Genomic DNA, 24281 nt, shown 5'->3' with positions numbered 1-24281 from the left:
GGGTAACTATTGCAGTCTTGAGAACAGAAGGAACGTGACCATATGAGTCATAATAATATGAGTTAAGGGCGGAGCAAGATCCTTCCCATAGCGCTGAATCAGTTTTGAAGACCATGGGTCAAGGGAACAGGTTGTGGGCTTAGATTTAGTAACCAAGTCACGAATCTCATCTGGGTTAGTACAGGACAAATGGATAAGCTTTGGTGTATTAGACAACACTGAGGAGGGAGGACAAGTGTAAGTTCCAGAATTAGAAAAGGAACTTATAATGGAGTCAACCTTTTCCTTGAAGGAGGAAGCAAAGTCGGTAGCACTAAAAGAAGATGGTGTATTTGGGGCAGTATTTGAACCCAGGAGAACATTTAAATAGTGTTCTTGGATTGTTACGACCTTCCCTGATAATCTTAGAGTAGTAAAGTAACGCCGCGCCTCAGAAAGGGCAAAAACATAGTTGTGTGTGTGTTCTTTCCACATTGCTTTATGGACCAAAAGACCAGTAGATCGCCACTTACACTCAATTCGACAACCCTGAGCTTTTACTTCATGGAGCTGAGAAGTAAACCAGGGGGAGTAAAGATCAGAACTAATTAATCTAGATCGTAAAGGTGCCCCAGTGTCCAAGATGTTTGTAAGAGAATTGTTATAAAAGATCAACGCCATCATCCCCAATACAGGAAGAGGCCCGACTAGAGCAGATGTAGAGATCAGATTAGTCAGATCGGCACCAAGGCAATGTTTAGAGCAGTATGAGACAGAGAAGTTGTTGTTCTTGGGAGTAGATGTACTTAGTAAATTAAGATCAGTTGAAACAAGGTAGTGGTCAAATACAGCAATGTCATTGACATGGAGGTCAAGAACTTGACCAGAGGTTAGTACAAGATCTAAAATATGGCCACAGTTATGAGTTGGGGATCGAACATGTTGAGAAAAGAAGCAAATGGTGGATAAGTGGGGGAGTCTATGTGAAGACTGAAGTCATCCATGATGATGAGTCTAGTGGTAAGCAAATGAAGCACAGTTAAACAATTTGAGAAATCAGGATAAAAGTAGAATTAACTTTAGGTGGACAATGAAGTACCACAAGATTAAAACATAATGGAAATGCAAATTTCACTGCAAGATATTCAAAAGAAGAATAGCTGTTCAAAGATAGTGCAGCAGCAGCACAGGAGGATTTAAAAATGACAGCAGTTCCACCACCCCTTCCTGAATTACAAGGTTTGTCAAGAAAAGAGTAGTTAGGAGGTGTAGCCAGATGCAAGGAGGAGAAATCTCCAGGAGACTGCCAAGTTTCAGTGAAAGCAACAAACTCAAACCTATTTTCCAAGATATATTGGTTAAGAAAGATAGTAAAGCAATGAGACATAAAAGTGCTATCATCTGGCCTTTGGATTTTAACCAATAAAGGTAGGGGTCACTGTAGGGCAGGCATCTGTGGGGTTGTACAAGCATATCTACAAGACTATATAAACACTCGTGCACTGCGGTTACATACAGCATGGTGAAAACTGATAACATATTCAATCTCAGTCTGGGTGACAACTACCTCTATTTTTACAAATACTTAGCTACAGTATACCACCGCTGTTGTGAACACTTACTATCATTAAAGCCAAAGAAAACCCAAAGGTGTTGATCATTAAAAATGTGGTAATAATTTACATGGTGTCTCTAATTACTGTGTATTTACATAGTAGTTATTTAGTAAATATATGTGTACTTACACATAATTACAATGTTATTATGCATGTACTTAATGTGTCCATTTTTTGCACTATAACTCCAAACCTAACCCTTTTCTGATACAATTGTGTACTTACATATATTATGCTGAACATTTCTTATATTCTGTATGTATAAAACTCTCTCTAAATACACAGTACCAACCAACATTTGTCATTATCCCCGTAAAAATAGCCCAAACACAAAGTTATTTTGAAGTTTAACACAGGGTTTCACGGTACAATGCCAACCCACAAAACAGACACCAGCTGAGATAATAGTTAGGTTATATAAACAGTCTGGTTCTGCTTATATACGGTAAATCAAAGCATTTTTCTTGAATGGACCCTGTATTTGTACTTTTTGTAATTCAATAAAACACAATATTAACCAATCAGAATGCAAATGTATCAGATTGAAAAGCTTTAGTAGGTGGTATAGTTTCCTGTATATTTATTATAATTCCCCGCTTTTAAACAGGTGCAAGTTAAATAAAAAATACACAATTCCATAACAGTAGTGCCTCCAAAAAAATATCATTTTACCACAAAGTTTTTTTAAATCCAGTTTTGAAAGCATTCTACAGACTCTTCATTGAGCAAAACATCATAATTATAATAAACTGTATCATACAAACAGCTAGGATGTGTGAGCATGCATTACCCAATACCAACATGACAAGGTCTTGGAAGAATCCTTAAAAGAAATCCTGATTGCAGGGTGGTTTGTCACATATATTGTACAAGTCGGTTTAATTAGTCAGATGGCAATTCGGGAAATTCAACCAAGTTCTCAACAACTGCATAAGCTTTAAACTGCTGCTACAAAATGATGGTGAATAAGCTGCTAAAAAGATATTTCTCCTTCACTGTACCTTATCTGTAGTGATAAACAGAAGCTGTCACATGGCACAAGCATGACAGCACTTCAGAAGTGTTTACCACAGTGACAGCCAGACAATGCCACAGACCCGCCATCCTGATCATGCAATTACATACACAACCAAGAACAACACCTAGCTTTAACCTTCAGCCAGACAATGCCACCAGACCAGCCAACCTGATCATGCAATTACATACACAACCAAGAACAACACCTAGCTTTAACCTTCAGCCAGACAATGCCACCAGACCAGACAACCTGATCATGCAATTACATACACAACCAAGAACAACACCTAGCTTTAACCTTCAGCCAGATAATGCCACCAGACCAGCCAACCTGATCATGCAATTACATACACAACCAAGAACAACACCTAGCTTTAACCTTCAGCCAGACAATGCCACCAGACCAGCCAACCTGATCATGCAATTACATACACAACCAAGAACTACACCTAGCTTTAACCTTCAGCCAGACAATGCCACCAGACCAGCCAACCTGATCATGCAATTACATACACAACCACGAACAACACCTAGCCGTAACATTGGTCTTCCAAAAGCGCACATTTATTGACGAGGGCCCTTCAGTATGTTCATTTCAGATACACGTTCACAAAGTTAAAATAGGTCATACATATTGGAACAGTGTTATGAAAAGTCGAGGGAGGTTTGCCTTTTCTGAAAGACAGTCTTGAAAGCTTTCATCATCCTGATTTCATAAGACAGAAAACAGCTCACTAGGAACTATGAACCTGGGCCAATTTAAACACTATCGAGATGTTTGAGAGAGGCCTTTCATACATTATTAATGAGATTCTCTCCCAGCCAATCATAAGAGACTAGAAGAATGCTCTTTCCCAGCCAAAAAGTTGGTGTCAAGGTCAAATGTGATTAAGTAAGAAAAGAAGGCTTTAGATACAGTATATGCATATTATTGATACAGTTACTTTATTATTATTATTGTTATTATTATTATTATTATTATTATTATTATTATTATTACTACTACTACATCAAGAATACTGGGTTAACCAAAGTGATCCTACTTTTTTTTTTTTTTAAGCCCAGCTATACTACAGTTTAGATCCCATGTTGTCAAGCTGTAGCATTAAATAAATAAATTTAAAAAAAAACAGTGGACAGCTGCCGACAGACATGTTAAAACAGTAAAAAGGTTCAATGTAGTTTATAAGTAAAACTGTCATTGATTAAAAACTGCAGTCTGACTCAATCGCGTTTTTCACTTTTTCATTAAAATATTGCGTCTGTTTACTCCATTTGTCCAGCATTACTGTCCGGTGCATTCTCTGTGTTAAATGAGATGTGCGTCTATCTCAAGGGTTCAATCCTGTTAAACACAATATAAAAAAATGATAACTGATAGTCCGGTTTAATTTGAGTTTTGCAAGTAACTAATCAAGACCCAAATCCACCATATAAGCGTATAAACCCTTTACAATTAAACTGTATGCTGATCGCAGGCATTCTTAAACAGTTTTTTATTTTATTATTATTATTATTATTATTATTATTATTATTATTATTATTATTATTATTATTATTTTGAAATGGTCACCGTGGACAGCGAACATATTATTAAACCCTCTTTATAAACTACAAAAATATATATCTGTCTTTGTGAATCTGAAAAAACACACAGCACAACAAAGCACCTTAGAAGCGCAGCTAAAATCGGCTTTTTAAGTGACTGGCACTGAAAAAAATCAGCCGAACACGTTTTACCATCCGTCTCAAAAAATTCAAACACTGTCAGGTACGCTGAAAACATGCCAATACAATCACACCTTGACATACATCACCTTCATACCCCATTCAGCACCCTCATAATGAAGTTTTACCGCTACAGCAACTCAACTGACACATTAACCTGTTCTGCCTGCGCTTTGTAAACCAAACCTACGGGAGACGAGCTCTCTACTACAGTCAGAGTGGCACTGGAACCATTTTTAAAGTGGGGGTGCTGAAATCCATTGAACAAAACTGTAACCCCTGTATATGATGGAAGCCATGCAAAGCCGCACCCCAGCACCCCTAGTTCCAGCGCCCTTGACTGCAGTAGTGAAAAAAGCAAGGCACACTGCCGCATGTGAAGGCTTGCACATTTACCTCTTGCCGACATGTCTAGAAAAGCAATTAATTTCCCTCTGCGTCCCTGGTTTCAATTCTGCCGTTTTTTCAAGCTCTATCTCGGATCCAGGTATGTTTGTCGCTTGCTGTAGTAGATCCCTGATCACGGATACCCTTTTCTGCTCGTCCTTGCTTCGGTAATGGGTGGAAAGCAAGGCACTCTGCCAAAAGGTCCATAGACAATAATAACACAGTAAAAAAAAATCCAGCCAATACAGAAATAGACGGCACAGAGTTGGGCGTGTCCTCTTCGGCAGTGATAACTGACTGGTTCCTTTCTTTATATGCAATTAAATTGCACAGTAAATAATAAAACATTAATGTTCGCTTCATTCATATTTTATATGCTGTGGTCATATGATGGGAGTGAGACTCAAAGATGCGCACGCAAAAACGCGCTGTGAAAGATGTGAGGCGCGCACCTAAAATGTATCGCATATTGTAGCCGTATTGAAGTGAAAATGTATAGCATATGGTAGCCATGTTAAATGACCACACATGCTCCAAAAGCAACTCCATGGCACTGAATAGGTATAGGCTGTAATGTGTTACATATCTCCTGCCTTCCTCACGGAAATGCACTACGACTGCAGATCGGAAAGCAGTAGGTCGTGCAGCATTGCGTATGGGGTTTGCAGCAGGTGAGACTCATCTGATGGACCCATTCATTTCAACTAACAGAACAAGAGGGGCTCCTATTGGCTTCTTACACAGAAGAGGATGCTCCAGATGAATGCGCAGTCACATAACCTGCCTGTATTCTGTATTGCACTGTATTTCCGTATTGGATTTACAGTTACATTATTTTACACTGGCTCACAACTTGAAAGTCATTCATATTAATCGTGTGGAAAGCAATCAAACAGGTGAACTTTAGCACATGAACAGCTAGTGCATATGCATACTGGCAGCAGGCTATATAGGTTCACACAGGGATGCTTGGTAGCAGTCTGTGATACACACATATGTGCATACTGAGTTCAGCACCAGCTAAATACATTTTGCTTTAACCCATTTTGTGGTCAATAAACTAACAGCTAACTGCTCTAGGTCATAAACGACCTGTCATTTGCTGTAGCTGTTTTGTATAACAGGGTGCTTTTTGAAGGTATCTTCCTTATAAAGCAACTGCTTCCTATAGTGTCTAACAAACCACAACTCAATAATGAACTCAGAACTGTGTTACATTTAACACATTTGTTCTAAGAGTGTAGAATAGACCCACAAGTTAATCAATTGTGACATTTTCATTGTATATATATATTTTTTCTTTTCTTTTCTTTTCTTTGACATTACGGTACCCAAATCAACGTTTCACCCTGAGACCTCCCTCTTGCCCAAGTCAGATATTTTAAGAATTTTAAAAAGAAGATTGCTGATCTGTCAGACTCCCAATGTTTTCCATAGTTTGGAACTAGGTGTCAACCCTAGGAATGTGCCAAATTATATCAGACAGAACATCAAAGGTCAGGGAGGTCTCTTCTATCCCAGGTTTAATAGATAAAGAGTAAAGTAAAGTAGTTCAATACTCTGAGACATGTCACAGTGAATGTGTTTGACAAGGTGAGTTGTTTAGTTAATAGGTAAACTGTAGTAAAGTAGTTCAATACTCTGAGACCTGTCACAGTGAATGTGTTTGACAAGGTGAGTTGTTTAGTTAATAGGTAAACTGTAGTAAAGTAGTTGAAGACTTTGAGACCTGTCACAGTGAATGTGTTTGACAAGGTGAGTTGTTTTGTATGTGGTCTGGCATGTTAAAACCTCTATCCCTGAAGGAACATTGTCTTTCCCTCTATTCCAGCAACGTGAGTCTTGACTGGTTGGCAAATTAGCTTCAGGTTTATTAGACTATTACCTCCTTGCTATTACAAGTGCAGTATTACAAGCAAGCAGTACCAGTACCACAGCCAATCACATCACAGAGCAGCGCAGTGAAGCCGAGCAGCCTTGTAGTTTAGCCGCATGATGTTCAATGCAGTTCTCTGTGTGAAAGGAACTCTCACACCCTCCAAAAATGATTTTACCACCCAACACAACCAAGCATCCACATCACATTATATGCATGAGAAGGCTTCTTCCAGTTCCATGAATTCAAGCAGAGGTTGTGATGGAGCGCCTTGATAAAATAACATAATAAAGAAAAATAACTGCCACTTGCTGCTAGCCTTCAGAGTATTAATAGACAATTATACATTGAAATAAAAACGTTGCAAGCTCTAGATTTGACTGGCTTTTTAAAGGCTATATTGCAGCGCCATCTAATGGTTCAGACAGAAACTGCTAGCACTAAAAAAGATACTATCATACCCTCCATCTCTTCTAATCTGGTTTACCCTCTTCCTTCATTGCTTTTATGAAATGCTATGGGCAGAATGCAGAGTGTCTTCTTTAGTGACATTGTGACCTCTCAGTGAAAATTAGGAACTAAAAAAACAATAAAGACCTTGAAGATTGCAGCCAGTTAGAGCATAGAGATTAGTATTATTGTAATTTTAATATAGGAGCAACAGTACTGTGAACCACCCTGAATGACTGCATAACATGTTAAGAGAGGGGTACCTTTTTAAATGGTGTTAATAAGTAGCTTTATTATCTTAGTCAACTAAATGACATCATTAGTATCACTGTCTTAAATTTACATTGGAAGTCTGGTTCACAGTTTTTCCACCAGAGGTAACTTCTCTATCAAAAGAATAAAAGTACAGCAAATACTGAACTATCTGATCAAAGTTTATCACAACGGGCCTCTGTTGTACATGTCTACAGTACAGTATGTAGCAATATCTGAAGGAAATTCAGCGTCTGGTTGTGCTTTCCTACTATTTGTGCAGCCGACTGTATAAACACAGCGCATTTATTACATTTTATTAGACACTGAAGCACATTCCACCAGCTCCAGACCGCTTACACTTGATTCAGAAAGAACCCTTTGAGAACACTATGCGGAGCTGTGTTGTGAATGTTGTGATGGTGAAGTGTATGCTAAAAGGATTGCAGACACTTTAAACATCATCATTGTGTGCAATGTGCAGTTACAGTGGTTTAAATGCATGCTTTCCTCCAGTTAGACTTCAGGATAGCTGCACTGTACCTGCCAATCACAGCAATATAACTGCAATGCAATTCAGGATAGCTGCACTGTACCTGCCAATCACAGCAATATAACTGCAATGCAATTCAGCTTAGCTGCACTGTACCTGCCCATCACAGCAATATAACTGCAATGCAATTCAGGATAGCTGCACTGTACCTGCCCATCACAGCAATATAACTGCAATGCAATTCAGGATAGCTGCACTGTACCTGCCAATCACAGCAATATAACTGCAATGCAATTCAACTTAGCTGCACTGTACCTGCCCATCACAGCAATATAACTGCAATGCAATTCAGGATAGCTGCACTGTACCTGCCCATCACAGCAATATAACTGCAATGCAATTCAGGATAGCTGCACTGTACCTGCCCATCACAGCAATATAACTGCAATGCAATTCCAATGTATCAGTTGTTGCTGTGGTGTGTTGTACTATCCCTGCAGCTGTTCTTCATTTACAGACCTGCCTAGTCTCCTTCTTTTGTCTGAAGGCTTTTTTTTAATGAAATATTTGAAAAATATGATTGTTACTTTTGAAGATACATTGAATAAACAACTATGAAAGTTGTAGTCCTTTATTTATTCACTTATTATTTTTATACCCATGTGGAGATGCCCTCATTAGAATGGTACCTCATTTCCATTGTCAAGTCAATAACCTTTCCTTAACCACCTACCCTAAGCAATGAATGTTACCAAGCTATTGGGAGACCCTAGCCAAGATCAGCAGTTAGCTTCAAAAGGGATTCAAACCACCATACACACAGTACAGGCACAAATTATTTACAGCAGCACTAGGGGTGGGGATTGTTTTGGACATTTTTCCTCACTCAGACTCTTTACTTACTAAATATCTTGGTGTCTAAAGAGGTGTCCAATTCAGGTCCTAGAGGGCCGCTGTGCCTCAAATTTCCTGGTTCTTGTTCCAACTGTACCCTAAATTACTTAATTGGACCAAGATTGGAGACCCCTGCTCTAAATCGATCATCGTCTCGTCTTTAAAAATATGCTAAGGATTTTAATGAACAATCCTTCTCAAAAGTTCAGTGGTACCCTAAATATGATTAATGTACTAAAAATGCTATTTCCTCTTTGATGTGTCCAGTTATTTTCAGTAGCTGGCAGTGAAGAATGCCTCGTCTCCCGAGGCCCTCTGGTGGTCAGTCCGCATGCATTACTTTCTAAGTGCCACGGTGTCTCAGAGAAGGCTTGAGTGCGTATGTTACGTCAGCGAGTGTTTACACTGTAACCGGCACAGGCTGTGGCGATCTGTGTGGCTTCTCGTTTATTATTTTATCGTTGTAATCTTTTTATTTTTTCTTTCTTGTGTTGAGTGTTGCTGTATGACACCTCCAATCTGGATCGCGGCGGCACCAACAGGAAGAAGATTGAGGAATTCTCTAAATCTTCTCGGGAGAAACTGCTGCAGTCCAAAAACAAAATGTTTTCCAAATTCACCTCCATCCTCCAGCACGCAGTCGAGGCGGTAAGTTTGCTCAGGATAGAAGCCGCAGAAGGCGGAGGTTAAACGGCTAAGACTCGAATCGAGTCCGGGGAGCAGTGGGCCTAAGGTGACAATTTTTTAAAATGTGTTTAGGACTGTTAAGGACTGGTTAAAAACAAAACTAAAACTAAAACATAATTAATTTATTGGCATTTCTTCTGTTTGTGAAATTTATTATTTTTTAAATGACAAGTACTGGTAAACACCTATTAATAAATAATGGTCGGCATAAAATAATTGTCGTTTGCCTTGCGTTACTATTTTATTGCTGGCGATTTTTTGTTTTGTGAATGTTATGTAACGAAAAATACTTAATTTATAGAGATGTATAAAATTAAAAACACAATATGCTCTCTTGGAATATAAAGGCTGTAACACAAATACTTTCCAACTTCGGTGGTTAAATTTGAGTTGACGGAGACAGGGCTGTGTAGTAATATTCACTCAGTACCTCAACTTGTCCTAAGTGAAGAACCTGTTTTGAATCCTTTTAGTACTTAAAATACCCCTTGAAATGAAAGCACTTATCGCACTTCTCTAACCCAATTTATATATATATATATATATATATATATATATATATATATATATATATATATATATATATATATATATTACAAACTTATTTGAATGGGACATAAGTAATTGTTAAAGTCCTGTCTTCATCCACACAGAACTTGCCTTTGCAATTTAGAAAATACCAAAACCCAATCGATGTACAATAATAATACTGATTCCAGGCACAAAAGCTTTCTGGATCCCAAGGGCTTTTTTGAGAATAAAGGGGTCACCGGTATGTTACAGGATATATATGCGTGTAGTTATGCTTGAATCTGATTTCTGGAATTCATATTGCCCCCAGGGAGGCGTCCTCACAATAAAGAAAGACCCCCTGAAGCACAGTGATACTATAGGACAGCAGGTGGACAGCTGGGGCGTTACCTTCACTCTGTAATGCGGGTTTCAAGGACTAGCCTTCAGCTGGGAAACTCCAAAAATGAGACTGCAGAACTTGTGAATTTATTTCACTTTTCTCTGTTCTCCAGGAGCCTATCAAACTTGTAGTAAACTTGTAGACCCTTCCATAATGTACCTTTTCATTCCCTATACTACTCCATCAAGAGGACACTGCCTTTGGTCCAAGTGGTTGCCTAGTTACTGACCGGTTTCATAATACATGTATGGGGGCAAGGCTTGCTCTGCAGTATTTATGTAATGATGATGATGATAATGATTATGCAACATTGCTGTTGTCAACCAAAGGTCAAGAAAAAATACAGGTTGTAATTCTGCTGACAAGATTATGAATTGTGCTGTTAAATATGTCTTACGGGTACTTATGAAGCAAGACATACTGCATAGCACAATTTTTATCATCTTGTAAGAGTAGAATTACAACCTTTATTTTTCCTTGACCTTTGGTTGACAACAGCAATGTTGCATCATCATTACAAAAATACATACATATTTAATTTTTTCTACAGTAGATGAAAGAAACCAATTTTATTTTTTCTACACAATAGGAGTTATGTGTTTTCTTTCATTTCTTTTGGATTGTGTCATTTTAAAACACTGTTAGTTTCTCGCCCACAATGCATGTATTTGTAACACATGGTGTTTCTCTTCTTGCAGCTCGCTCCTTCACTTCCCTTGCAAGAGGATTTTGTGTACCACTGGAAGGCAATCACACATTACTATATAGAAACATCAGGTAAGGAGTTGACAGCTCCTAGTGCTCATGTCTTTTGTCTATTTAGGTTTATATATTTTTCTAACAGCCTATGATCTGTTTGTTAACAGTAAGTTAAAACTGCTTTACAGAGTTTCCCAAGTTGTTTTTTTTAAAGTAACAAACCCTATAATATTTTTTTTACCTTATCTATATAGCAAAGGGGGCATCTGTACAGGATTGGATAACCCAACCGCAATAGAGTTCTTTGTAAGTGCAACAGGAAAATGTCTCGCTGAGATTAAAAGTGTTTGTTGTGTGCTCTAGATGATAAAGCCCCAGTGACAGACACAAACATCCCCTCCCATCTGGAGCAGATGCTTGACATCCTGATACAGGAGGAGAATGAGCGTGAGTCTGGAGAGACGGGGCCCTGCATGGAGTATTTACTGCATCACAAGATCCTGGAGACCCTCTACACGCTGGGCAAAGCTGATGTAAGACTCGCACCCAGCTGCCAAGCACTATCTCTCACTTGCTGTCTTTATACGCTTCACAACTCAGCTTTGAGTGTTTGGGGTTTGTTCACACACAGTCAAAAGCAGAGAGGATTTATTAACCAATATACTGTACACACAACGGCTTGTCATCCTTGTCTGTGTGATCAGTAGAACACAGACAAGGATACTCTTGCATTGCACCACAAGGACCATTCTCAGGATATAGTGTTAACATTTAGAAGTGACTTAGAAAATCATTTCCACCTAATAAAGAAAGAAACTTATTTATTGTAATTTTTGTCTTTTAAAAAAAAAAATATATATATATATATATATATATATATTATAACAACACATTCACCTTTACCAGACAATTAATAATGATGATAGTAATAATAATAATAATAATTGGGGGGGGGGGGGGGGGGGGGGGGTATTTGTGAATGAACTATTTAACTGTAGGGGGTAAAATCCATTAAAATGAAAACATAGCATTTTAAAATGTTGTCAACAATAAAATGAGTCCATCAGTAAAGTGCCTTTTTCTGGCGGTATGTGAAGTAACATAGCTGCTCTCAGGGTTGGGTAGAGATTTATTTTCTCTGACATGAACATGGCCGTGAGCCAGAGGCTCTTTTCAAGATTTACAAATACATTTTTACAATTAACATTTGGGTATTGTTTTCCACAGTAAGTGTGCATGTATACAGAAGTCAATGAAGATCTCGGTGTCCATGTGTACTGCACATTGCAGTTCTCATAAAGGACAAACAATTTACTTTTCCTTTTGCATTGCACAATAAATGTGCAAAGTTAAGGCACACCAAGACTAGGGCTTGTAACTACCAATCATCACTGATTACATAGGGGCCTTTTATGTTTTCTAGTTTTTGGTCTGTACAGGGTCTGCATGTAATTGTGTGTAGAGGTCATGCTTTCATTTCACAGATGCTAAAATGCTGTTGATTTCTGCGCCACATGTTAATAATGCAGCCTGATATAACATTTGGCAAACACTACCTGTTTGGGAAATCTCATATTCTTGCATCGCTGAAAACCATTTTTTCTTTTTCAGTGCCCGCCTGGAATGAAGCAGCAGGTGTTGTCATTCTATACAAAACTTCTAGGAAGAATCCGTCAGCCTCTGCTTCCCCATATCAATGTGCACAGGCCAGTTCAGGTGAGCTGCTGTGAGGATGGTAACACTGATTTTCATGTGTGTTGTGTTATTACAATTCAAGCATAAAAAGATTGCCGTCAGCTGCTCTACTCAATCTAGATTGTGACTAGATAGTACAGCTGTTAGGTACATACTAACTTTAAGTACTGCTTTCTTTTAAAGAAATAATAAAAAATAAGTATGTTATTAAAATAAAAGTATTCAGCTTTCACTGAAGGTGTTATGTTTGTTAACTCACTTTGTGAGTAAGGGACCAATATTTTAATTTGTTTGAAAATCCATTAATTCCAATTTGTACACTGCTTCCAGTCATCTGAAATAATTATCCTGTTTTTTTTTTTTTTTTTTTTTAGTGATTCGTTCATAGTTTTATTACAGTTTGAATTTTTTTTTTTTTTTTTTTTCTCTACAGAAACTTATCCGTCTTTGTGGAGAGGTTTTAACAGCTCCTACCGAGAATGAAGAAATCCAGTTTCTCTGTATAGTGTGTGCAAAGCTGAAGCAAGACCCCTACCTTGTCAACTTTTTCTTAGAGGTATGGATACCTGTATTTTTTTCAAGTATTTTAATGTCTAGCCCCTATGACTCTGTTATATTCCACTATGTATTATTTTTATTTTTGTGTGAGTGAGCAGCGTAATGAAAAACACAATAATAAAAGCCGGAGCCAGTGTTTTGATGATGAAATTTAGCCAGAAAGAAGTCCAGCTTCTTGGAAACTGCTGTTACTTGGATTTAAAATAGGAGATGAATTCAGTTAACCCTTTCTATACACCCAAGTTTTTTGTATTTCATTTCAACACAAATGTTCAAGACGTCAACAATTCCTTATAGACGATTCTAAGTCAGTGTTTGGAACAGCTTGCATTGGGGTCTCTGTGCTTGATGTTTCACTTCACCCTTGTTTGTTAGGTGAAGCAGGATCCTGTCCTGCATTCTTACAGAAGGCAGGTGAGCAGCCAGGCTGAACCTGCGAATGCATAGTTGAGCACTGCATATTGCTTTATTTCTAACATCCCACCCCTGTTTGCGCTGATCTTGGCTAGGGGCCCACAGTATCACTTGTGCTGATATATTCCACTATGTATTATTTATTGCGGGGGGGGGTGTAAATTCTTTATGGGTAGTTCACATCATTGCACTGCAGTGACCCCTCCTGGTCAGGTAGGGTTTGTTACCAGTCCAGTCCGAATCTTCCCAGGGTGGGCCTGCCCTCCAGTGGTAACATTCCTTGGTTTGGTTTGGCATGTGAGATAAGGCCTGCCAGTGGGGACGGAAGTCACCTTTTGATCAGTAGTCCTCATCAATCAGTATGCGGATTGTATCCAGTTTGGGCATTTCAAAATGAGTTAAAAGAATAAGAAGATATAAATAGTAGCTATTGGCTGTTTGCAGTCATATTTGTCCATGTTGGCTGATTGTAGTCAGAAATGAATGTAGGTGAGATGTAAGTTGCCTACATCCTTTCTGCACTTAGTACTTCTGCTGTGCAAGTGTTTTTCTCAAAATGACTACCTATCAATCAATCAGTATTTGTAAATGAGCTTGTTTTAGTTCAGTTTTGTTGGTTTATACTTTACAGTACACAATTTAAAGTAAATTATGTAGGTGTTGCCAAAATACAGTAGTTCCATATGTGTGTTGGTACATTGCTTTCTAGTGCCTACACTTTTGAAGCAGTTTCATGTTTCAGCAACAGAAATGGGGGAGCAATAAAACTGACTATTTTACACCTATGATTCCTGCAGTAATTATTAACCCTTTCTTTTTGTTTCTCAGAACAAGTCAAAGGCAGGTGCAAGCGGGTCCTCCATCCCTGTTAGAGAAAGCATATCGGGAAAACTCAAAGAACCCAGTGCTTCCTCCGCTTCAGATACTGGGCAGACTGAGCTCACTGGAGAACCAGAAGCAGCTACCAACAATGAAACTGAGTCGACGGAACAGACTTCCGAGGAGCCTGCCTCAGTGAACACATTGAATATATCGTCGCAGAGCGAGGCCCCTGCAAATCATCCCAACCAGGACTACAATCTAGTCAATTCTTTGCTTAATCTAACAAGGAGCCCTGTAAGTGTTGCACTGCTTTCTTTAGAATATTTATGTTGAAAGAAAATGTTTTTTAATTGTTTTTTTTTTTTTTTCATTCAAGGGGATGTAAAGTCTTAACGCATGAAAAGACTGTTGATTGTGCTTTTTGTATTTAATCTTGGGGATGGAACAAAGCACTTTATACACGCTTTCAGTAATATTTTTCATCTTTGTTTTTGTTTTTAGTATTAACACTTTACTGCCCTGGGTATGTTCCAGTACCTATTTAATGTCTATTTTCTCATTGTCAAATATATTGGACACTGGGTAGCATAGGGTTAAAAAAAAATACTTTATTATTATTTTTAATTTTTTTTTGCTGTTATTGACTGAAGAAATATTAGTGAATCTTATTTTGTTGCATTCTGTGCTGCATGCTATCTGTACAGACAGTGGGCGAGGGATGTCATGATGGATTTCTACACAAGTAATACTTGTGTTGCTGATGAATTCATTTGTTTTTTAAAGCAGCAACTCTTGTGCTTTTTTCAGGATGGACGGATTGTAGTGAAAGCCTGTGAAGGTCTTATGTTGTTAGTGAGTTTGCCTGAGCCAGCAGCTGCCAAGTGCCTGACAGAGAACACTGCCCTGTGTGAGCTTCTGACAGAGAGGCTGACTGTGTTCTACAAAGCACTGCCGCAGTCAATGGATCCACTGGATATCGAGACTGTTGAGTCAGTTAACTGGGGGTAGGCACGTTTCTGATATATATTTAAGTATATTTTACTAATCTTCTGTGTCTTTTCAGAAACTGTCTATTACACATCTGTCAACTGCACATATTTCTTATTACAATTAAATAAGAAAATATTTCTTTGCAAAATTTCCATACAAATCAGACATTCTAAATGTACAAGTTGACAGTTTTTACAATGAAATTAATTTAAAACCCATTTATTTTGGAAGTTCTAAAGTAAAAGCTTGTCATTTAATTAGATTGGATGCATACAGCGGCAAAGAAGACACGACAGCATTCCCAGGAAAGCGAGCCCTCATCTCTTTCCTTTCTTGGTTGGATTACTGTGATCAGCTTATCAAAGAAGCACAGAAGGTATACATACATTTTGCTTGAGCATAGTGCTTTTTTTAATCAATTATAGCAGTTGCTGTACAGAGATTTTCAATTTGTTTTGTTATGTGGTTTGCAGACTGCTGCTGTAACACTTGCAAGATACGTGCGGGAGAGGTTCTTTGTTTCTGTCATGGAGCCACAGTTAATGCAGACGTAAGTTCCAAAGCAGACTTGTAATTTTTGCCTAATATCACTTCCACTATTTCTTAAGGGTGTGCAGACTTTCTGATGCTTTGGCAGAAGCACTTTTTTTTTTTTTTTTACAGAGATGATACATTGTATTTTGATCTAGTCAGTAAAAATTGCTTTCCCCATCAGAGTTAAATGTTTGCATTTTTATTTCAGGTCTGAAATTGGAATTCTGACCTCCACAGCTCTGCTAAACCGTCTCATTCGCCAGGTCACGTCTGAGGCTTTGCTGCAGGAGACAATTTACTTTATTCTGGGGGAGCAGAGAGAGCCTGAAACACTGGCAGGCATTAATAGTTATCCTCTGAGGCACCGACTCATAGAGCATTGTGATCATCTTTCAGATGAGGTGAGGCATTCGCATAATTATCTAATATATTAGCTTTCAAGTTCAATAGACTTCACCATAATAGCTTAAGGATACTGGAATCGCCAATTGTTTTTTTACCCCATTTTCTCCCCAATTTGAAATGCCCACTTTTAAGCCTGGCTCACCGCTGCAACCCCGAGCTGACTTGGGAGAGACGAAGACGAATACATGTGTCCTCCGAAACGTGTGCCGTCAGCCGTCCGCTTCTTTTCACTCTGCAGGCCCGCCATGCAGTGAACTCAGAGCTACAGCGTTGGAGGACCACGCAGCTCTGGGCCACTTGCAGGCAAGCCCGCAGGCGCCCAGCCAGTCTACATGGGTCGCTGGTGCGCGGTGAGCCGAGGACACCCTGGCCGACCTAAGCCCTCCCCACCCCGGGAGGCGCTTGACAATTGTGCACCTCCCCCAGGGAACTCCCATCCATGGCCGTCAGTGGAATAGCCTGGACCCAAACCGGCGACCTCCGGGCTATAGGGCGCATTCTGCACTCCACGAGGAGTGCCTTTTACTGGATGCGCCACTCAGGAGCCCCTAGGAACCTTTGCTTTTGATAAGAACTTTTTAAAAGACATTTGTCATTTATTAGTTTCTTTTAAGAATTTGTAAAATGCAACTGAAATGAAGGCATACTTTTCATATAAATGCACATTGTGGTGGAATATAGATACATGAAAAATAACTGTACTATTTAAGGAATTATGAGCTGTTAAAGGTATATTTTTCTTTCATTATTTATAGATCAGTATAATGACCCTAAGAATGTTTGAGCACCTTTTACAAAAGCCCAGTGAGCACATCATTTACAACCTGGTCCTCAGGAACTTGGAAGAGAGAAACTACACCGAATACAAACCTCCCTGTCAAGAAGACAAAGACGTGGTGGAAAACGGACAAATAGCTGGAGCCATGTAGGGTTTTAATACTGCTTTTACACACGCTGGAGCTGTTAGGGATGTGCTTTTGGTACATTTTTTGAACGTTTAAATGCTATGCAGGTTGTCAGCATTTAAACCATATCTACATACACACACTCTTTATATTACATTCTGATGTATAGTGACAGCCCTGGTTAGTATTTTCTAAGCAAAGAACCCCTAAATAAGCAAATAACATTTTAACATCGCAAAGACTTAACTACAAAGTAAAAAAAATAAAAAAACGTACACATCAAAGTATATATTGAAATTAGGGCTGTCACTCGATTCAAATTTTTGATAAGTTCATTTATGTGCATTAGTTGATTAACCAGTAGATTAATCGGTAGATTCATCAAGACACATTTTTTAATCAAGTTAATGATCTTATAGCGGCTGTCGTGCATGTAATAATAAAAAAAATCAATAGAAAAAAAAAAAAAAAATAAGCCCAATGGGAATTTGGTCTTTTTAAAAGCATTTGTATTATTTTTTTGTATGTTAGTAAATGTCTCTTTGTATTTGTACTGCGCTATTGAGATGTACCCGTACTGGCCCTGTGGGCACGAAGTGGATAAACTAAACAACTTGGTTTTTTTTGTTTTTTTTTATATATTCAAAGAACAAAACCAATAATAAAATAAAACAAAACAAAAAAAAAACAGCGCTTAGATTTGGTTACAGAATCTACTGCTTTTACACACACTGGAGTGGTATAGGGTTTTAATACTGCTTTTACACATGCTTGCACCTTTACGTTGATCCGCTGATGTTTTACTTGAGTATTTGCAGTTCCTAGTCTTCAGAGAGGTAGCGTGAACAGCCAGGTTCTCTTGCCTGGATCCTGCTGTCCTACACAGGCTTGGGCTGTGATTTTAAACATTCCAGATATATGTTATTAGTTGATGTATGGAACCCACTGTTCTCAGCCCCAGCATATTAGTTTCCATATCTCATTTTATGTGTTGTAATCTTTTGTTAAATCTTTTTTTTTTTTTTTTAGAGACCTAGAGGAAGATCCTCTTTTTACAGACCTTTCACCTGGCAACAGGTTATCAGCTGACTGGCTGAGTGCATCCCCGCCTCAAACTCCAGACCACACAAAATCTGATGGCAAGACAGAGGTTCATAAAATTGTAAATAGGTATGGCAATGTTTTTATAAATAAAAGGCACAGTGTTATATATGTTTGTGGAAAAATAATAATAATGTTCATCTTCCTATAGTTTCCTTTGTTTAGTCCCCGATGAAGCAAAATCTTCGTATCATGTAGAAGGCACAGGTTATGATACCTACCTCAGAGATGCACATAGACAGGTAAAGCGCTAGTTTTTTTTATGCACTGTTCAGTATTGTTTTTAACCGTTTGAAAACTACATTGGAATAAGTTAAAACCAGTGTGACGGCTACATTGAAGTGGATACGTTCTTTTAAAATAATGTGTTATTTTATGCAATAATCTCTTACTACATAGTTTTATACTAGATTGAAATAGGTTCTTAGAAGCCTGTTTATACAAAATGTAAAATAAACGTTTGAAATTGAATGCGAATTTTGCCATTATTAATGCACAGTGTTATTCGCTTTGTATATCGTTTTGTAGTTCCGTGAATTCTGTGCTTTCTGCACGAGATGGGAGTGGCCAGGAGCACCGAAGACATTTGAAAAGTGTCGTTTGGATGCTGCTTTCTTTGAGGGGCATTTCCTTAAAGTTCTTTTTGACCGGATGGGTAGGATCCTTGATCAGGTACAAAACAAAATAGCTACAGCAAACTGGTAAAAGGTTTAAAAGTAGAGCTTTTTTGTTTAGTTTTTTTAAATGCTACATTTGAGTTTGTAGATTAATTTCACATCCAATTATATCCCCTTCAGTCACTGTGTGTACAGTTGTACCATGTTAAGTTTTTATGTTTTTTTTTTTTTCTCAAAGTTATGGCAGCGCGACTTCTCAAACTTCAATCACACAAACTGTTCTAAAAATTAAAAAAATGTATTTAAAATTTGACCAAATGGGTTATATTAAGCAATAGAATGTACTGCTATATATACAGATAATTCCTTTCTGCCCTTTTGATAGATACTGGATTTTATTTTTATAATTAGACTTCTATATTATATAATGAATTAATATCATCCATATGTTTTTGTTTTCAGCCTTATGATGTGAATTTACAAGTGACTTCAGTGTTGTCGAAATTGTCCATGTTTCCCCACCCTCACATACACGAGTACTTATTAGACCCCTACATCAACCTAGCTCCAGGCTGTCGGTCTCTCTTCTCTGTGATTGTCAGGGTAAGTAATTGAACTGGACTGAAAGTTCACACACCTTTATTGGCAGCATTCCATTCCTTATTAGTGATGATCTAGCATTTTGGGAGAAATAGGTGCTCAGGTTAAACATTGTAAATGTTTGTGTTTATATATGTCCAGGTATGGACTTGCAGGATGGTATGTAGTGCTCAATGCTTTTCTAATTTCAGGGCAAGCCCAAGGCAAGGATATGTCCCTCAGAGTATTTGGCAAATAACAAGTGACTTACTTGGTTGGATATGTATTTGAACCAGGAGGTCCCTGGTTCAAATCCCACCTCAGCCACTGACTCATTGTGTGACCCTGAGCAAGTCACTTAACCTCCTTGTGCTCCGTCTTTCGGGTGAGATGTAATTGTAAGTGACTCTGCAGCTGATGCATAGTTCACACACCCTAATCTCTGTAAGTCGCCTTGGATAAAGGCGTCTGCTAAATAAACAAATAATAATAATAAATAATAATATTTGATATTTTCATTCCTGTTATTTTCAGGTGGTTGGAGACCTTATGTTGAGAATCCAGCGCATCCCAGATTTTACCCCTAAACTTCTGCAGGTCAGAAAGCGATTGCTGGGACTGGACCCTGAAGATGCAGTGTAAGTTTTTTATATGCGAGGATTACTGAGCTTCACCCACAATGCAATGCTTTTACTGAAGGTGCAGTGGAAGTTTTATATATGTGAGGGTTACTGAGCTTCACCCACAATGCAGTGCTTTTACTGAAGGTGCAGTGGAAGTTCTATATGCGAGGGTTACTGAGCTTCACCCATAATGCAGTGCTTTTACCATGAATGTTGTGTGGCCTAGGTCCCAAAAAATACCTACTGCAAAAGCAATAATAACGAAGGCAAAGTACATTTTAATTAAAGTTTTGTTCAACTTTTCTTGTTTAATGGGAATTTACAGCACATTGGTATTATTAGTATGTATTGTTAATTGTCATCAGCCTAAAAAATATTTGTTTTATTTTTCAGCATTGACCACAGTACCTTGTTGGAGGGTGTGATTGTCCTGGAGGAGTTTTGTAAGGAATTGGCAGCAATAGCATTTGTTAAATTTCACGCATCAACCACGCCATAGAGGACATTGTAATGCACACTATGACTGTCACATACTTTAAACAAGACAATTTGGAAGCTCAACAGATGTGCTGCAGTGAGTTGTGGGGAGAGCAGAACTAAAAAGCCCTTCATTCTTTAACAAAAAGCCGTCCTTTTTCATGACTGCTGATCATGACAGGCCACCAATTAACAACCCGGCTTTGATACAGTCTGATTCTTTAGTTGTCACACCTTTTTGACGAATGGTCATGTTGTTAGACGTCCTACAACTGCTAAACCAAAAGCTAAATTATGACCCTGTGAAGATCTTATAGGATAAAGAAGGGAACTGGTTTGAAAAGAATTAGAAAATCTTGTACCGAGAACAGAAGGAGATTTTACAACAATACATGTATCATCCTGCTTAATGTATATGGTGCAAATACATGCCAAGCTGTCTCTTGAAATTTTATTTTATAACATTTTTCTTAAACTGGATGAGAAGGGGGGGAAAAAAACTAAAACAAAACACAAAAAACACACATGGGTCTGCATGCAAATACTGCCTCTGTTCTTAACAATGCTTTTTAAATAAAGCTAGGTGATTTCTGTTTGTTTTTCATTTGAGTATTTTTAGCAGCTATTTTAGCATTATACCCAAAAATGAATCTGGACAGAAGTGTAAATACAAGAACACAACTTGTAGACCAAAATTGACGACATACTGCACAAACGATGCGTAAAATTCGCATTTTGCGTAAATAAGGTAGTAGTAAAATTTAATTCAGACAGAATACCCAAAACAATTGGTAGAAAAAAAACATTCGTCAATTTAAACATAAACCTTTGTTGTTGCTTGTTGCTAATGTATTTGCTTTACAGCCCAGTATGTTTGTAAATGTCATGACGGAAAAAAACTAGAGGATTACTGTGGTGCAAGCCACTTAGAAACCCTCAAAAGAATTTAAATGAACACATTGGTATAGATTTTAATTTGACCAAATTGGATTTTATATATACATATATTCAGAGAAAAACTTTATTACTACATGCATTTGCACTTTTTATGCTTTGTTAGCCCCATTTTATAAAAAAAGAAATTGTGATGGTTGAATAGTATATTACGTGTTCCAGGTTATAGTTTTAGGTTTTTTTTGCTAAAACAGTGCTATTTAACTTGGGCTGTTGCTTTGTTAAACCGTTGTGTTGTCATCTGTGCCTTGGGATTGGGCATGATTTTAGGTATTATATTTTATTTCTATAGGAATGTTTCTTTTTATATAAGGGATTAATTGATACAACTTCGTAAACAACGTACCAGATGCATACCATTTTAGCAGATTTTTTTTTTTTTTTTTAATGTAAACAATTTAGAAACTCCTCAATCAGGAATCACTAGACTTAGGTTAATGTTTTAGCACAAATGTAGGTCTCATCATGTTAAATGGAGACTTCATATCCAGTGATAATAATGTCAAGTACTGTATGTTTATCATAACACTTAACCAGGGTTTATGGATTTCAGATGCAGATTTAAACATGGTATGTGAATAGAAATACTCATTTAAAATAAGAGGTTTAAAAAGTAGCATGGACCACTTATAGTATTAACCTTAAGCAACCCGACAGACACACCGAAACCAAACCAGATTAAAATCTGTGTTGAACACGATTGCCGCACATTCCTGTTGCCCTGAACGTGAAAGTCTGTATCTTGTATTTGCCGTGTCTTCTGCCTGGTAGCAATCTTGGTTTCGTTTTTTTTTTTTTTTTTTAAGAATGCAAAAGACAGCCTTTGTATTTCTTAGGACTGTCTGTCCACTTTATGCAAACTTGTTGTTTTAAAAATTGCACATTGATTTAAAAAAAAAAAAAAAATGTCTGTTGTAAGATTCTGGAAATGTTTCATACTCTGTAAGATACTGTTTTGTGTCTGTTTGTTGTAGTAATAGTGTGTGTTCCAACAAACCAAATATTTATTAAGGAATGGACCTTGTACTGGAGTGACACCATTGGTAAAGATGGAAAATGTTTTCATTTCACTTGTGCACATTTATTACCAACAGTGTTTATGCTATACACGTGTTTTAATTTGTTATATTGGTTTTATGTAGAAGGGGGATATATTATATTTATGTTGCAGATATATTCACAGATTGCTGGCTAGACTATTGCTCTTTTAATAAAACCATACTTATATTTAATTAGCACAGATGTTTTATAATTTAGAGGTAAAGTTGAACCATGTTGCCTTCAGTGTTAAAATATGGTCTCATTGTTTTACATATATTTCTTAAGGGTGTTACCTTATTAGCCCCTGATGTAGCTATTGGAGAGATCCACAAATCTGACTAACCAGGAGAGTGAGCAGAAGTTTGTTTGCACAAGTTTTCACTTTAGACACTGTTCTGCAAATAAAGAGATTGCTTTACCAAATGCTGTACATGTCTCTTCAGCAAACTCATCACAAGAGGCATTTGATGAAGCATGTCTAAAAAAATCTGTCAAAATGACAGCATGTTCAGTATCATTTCTGGTTCAGTAACTCTTGATTGAAAACAAAACAAGCTATACAGTAGGTGTTTGTTTAAAAAAAAAAAATTCCAATACTAACTTTACTATAACACCATTTCTATTTATTTAACACAACAAACATCAACAATGCTGCAAAAATGTAATCTTTGGTTTATTTGTAAGCTTTTATAAAGAAATATATGGGATAGTAAATGATGCCTTCAGTAAGGTCCATTACCTGCAAAGCTGTTGTCTTCCTTGTTCATCCAGTAAAAGTTGCATCTGCACCTTACATTGTACTGCCTAAACTGGTATATTCCGATTCACTGTTAATGTGTATTAATTTTGTATATGTTACAAAAAAAAAACACTGTTTGCTTTACATTGTTGCTGTTGTAAATAATCACTTTATTACCCATCATCAGTGACATTAAAAAAAAAAAAAAAAAACACAAAAAAAATGCTGCATACTTGAAATCTCTTTTTTCATTGATAATCCCAATATACTGTACATGCTGTGATAGAGTGTAGGCCACACAAGAGAATACCTGCTTGCTTTTTCAATCAAGGACAGCACTGCTTTATGACCTGCATAATTTCACTCTGCATGTAATACCATGTTCTATATAGGCAAGAGTGTGAGGCTAATTTAAAATTTTGATTGATTTCCCATATATGCATTGTATTGCTAATTTTAAATCTGGTTACTGTTTCAAAAGAAGTCAGTGGTTAAATGCTATCAATTTATAGGTTAAGATACTGGACCAAATCATTTTGCAATATGTATATATTTGTGTGGTAAATGTGTGTTCTGGTGTCAAATTAAAATAGACCAAATTAAGTGCTGTTTGCAGATTTCAATTATAAATGGATACTGCAACATTTGACCAGTAGTTGGTGCTGTGCACTCATGTAAAATTAGATGCAATAGGAGTGGTCTAGTAAATTGCCCAATGTGTGCAGTTTATTAGTATGCAACCTTAATGTAATAAGCACTATAGGATTTGATGTTACCAGTCCTGGATTATGCCCCCGGGATTCAATAAATTACTTTGAGTGTAAGCAATACTTAGT

General features: G+C 37.5%; 2 protein-coding genes across 3 annotated transcripts in view; one reads left to right on the top strand and one right to left on the bottom strand.

Moving 5' to 3' along the window:
* The window catches only part of LOC117415467 (actin-binding LIM protein 1-like), a 99387-nt gene extending 94072 nt beyond the window's left edge, over positions 1–5315 (bottom strand). Inside the window, exon 1 of the mRNA XM_059026031.1 lies at positions 4737–5315. Coding sequence (XP_058882014.1) covers positions 4737–4749 — 13 coding nt within the window. The 5' untranslated portion in view covers positions 4750–5315. The remainder of the gene's footprint in view (positions 1–4736) is intronic.
* A 3656-nt stretch (positions 5316–8971) lies between these two features.
* Positions 8972–24281, top strand: LOC117415937 (FHF complex subunit HOOK interacting protein 2A-like). Of its 2 annotated transcripts, XM_059026042.1 has the most exons (18): positions 8972–9340; positions 10991–11069; positions 11355–11524; positions 12603–12707; positions 13120–13242; positions 13620–13658; positions 14487–14774; positions 15288–15484; positions 15732–15846; positions 15944–16020; positions 16213–16405; positions 17165–17334; positions 18344–18484; positions 18567–18657; positions 18944–19087; positions 19495–19635; positions 20146–20249; positions 20628–24281. In XM_059026042.1, the coding sequence occupies exons 1-18, from the start codon at positions 9296–9298 to the stop codon at positions 20731–20733; spliced, it is 2328 nt and encodes a 775-aa protein (XP_058882025.1). In that variant the 5' UTR covers positions 8972–9295; the 3' UTR covers positions 20734–24281. The 2 variants fall into 2 exon arrangements, with proteins under 2 accessions (XP_058882025.1, XP_033882790.1); XM_034026899.3 differs by lacking the exon at positions 13620–13658 and having other exon boundaries at positions 8973–9340.

The sequence above is a fragment of the Acipenser ruthenus genome, chromosome 7 (genome assembly GCF_902713425.1).
Source record: "Acipenser ruthenus chromosome 7, fAciRut3.2 maternal haplotype, whole genome shotgun sequence".
NCBI classification, from domain to species: domain Eukaryota; kingdom Metazoa; phylum Chordata; class Actinopteri; order Acipenseriformes; family Acipenseridae; genus Acipenser; species Acipenser ruthenus.
Note: the sequence above shows the minus strand (reverse complement) of the source record. Positions and strands in the feature narration are given on the sequence as shown.

What these genes read in the sequence shown, in the direction of transcription:
- LOC117415937 (XM_059026042.1), top strand. Translation starts at nt 9,296, where the DNA reads ATGTTTTCCAAATTCACCTCCATCCTCCAGCACGCAGTCGAGGCG. An exon ending in TCCAGCACGCAGTCGAGGCG is followed by an intron (nt 9,341 to 10,990) that starts GTAAGTTTGCTC and finishes CTCTTCTTGCAG; the next exon opens with CTCGCTCCTTCACTTCCCTT. An exon ending in GAGCCACAGTTAATGCAGAC is followed by an intron (nt 16,021 to 16,212) that starts GTAAGTTCCAAA and finishes TTTTTATTTCAG; the next exon opens with GTCTGAAATTGGAATTCTGA.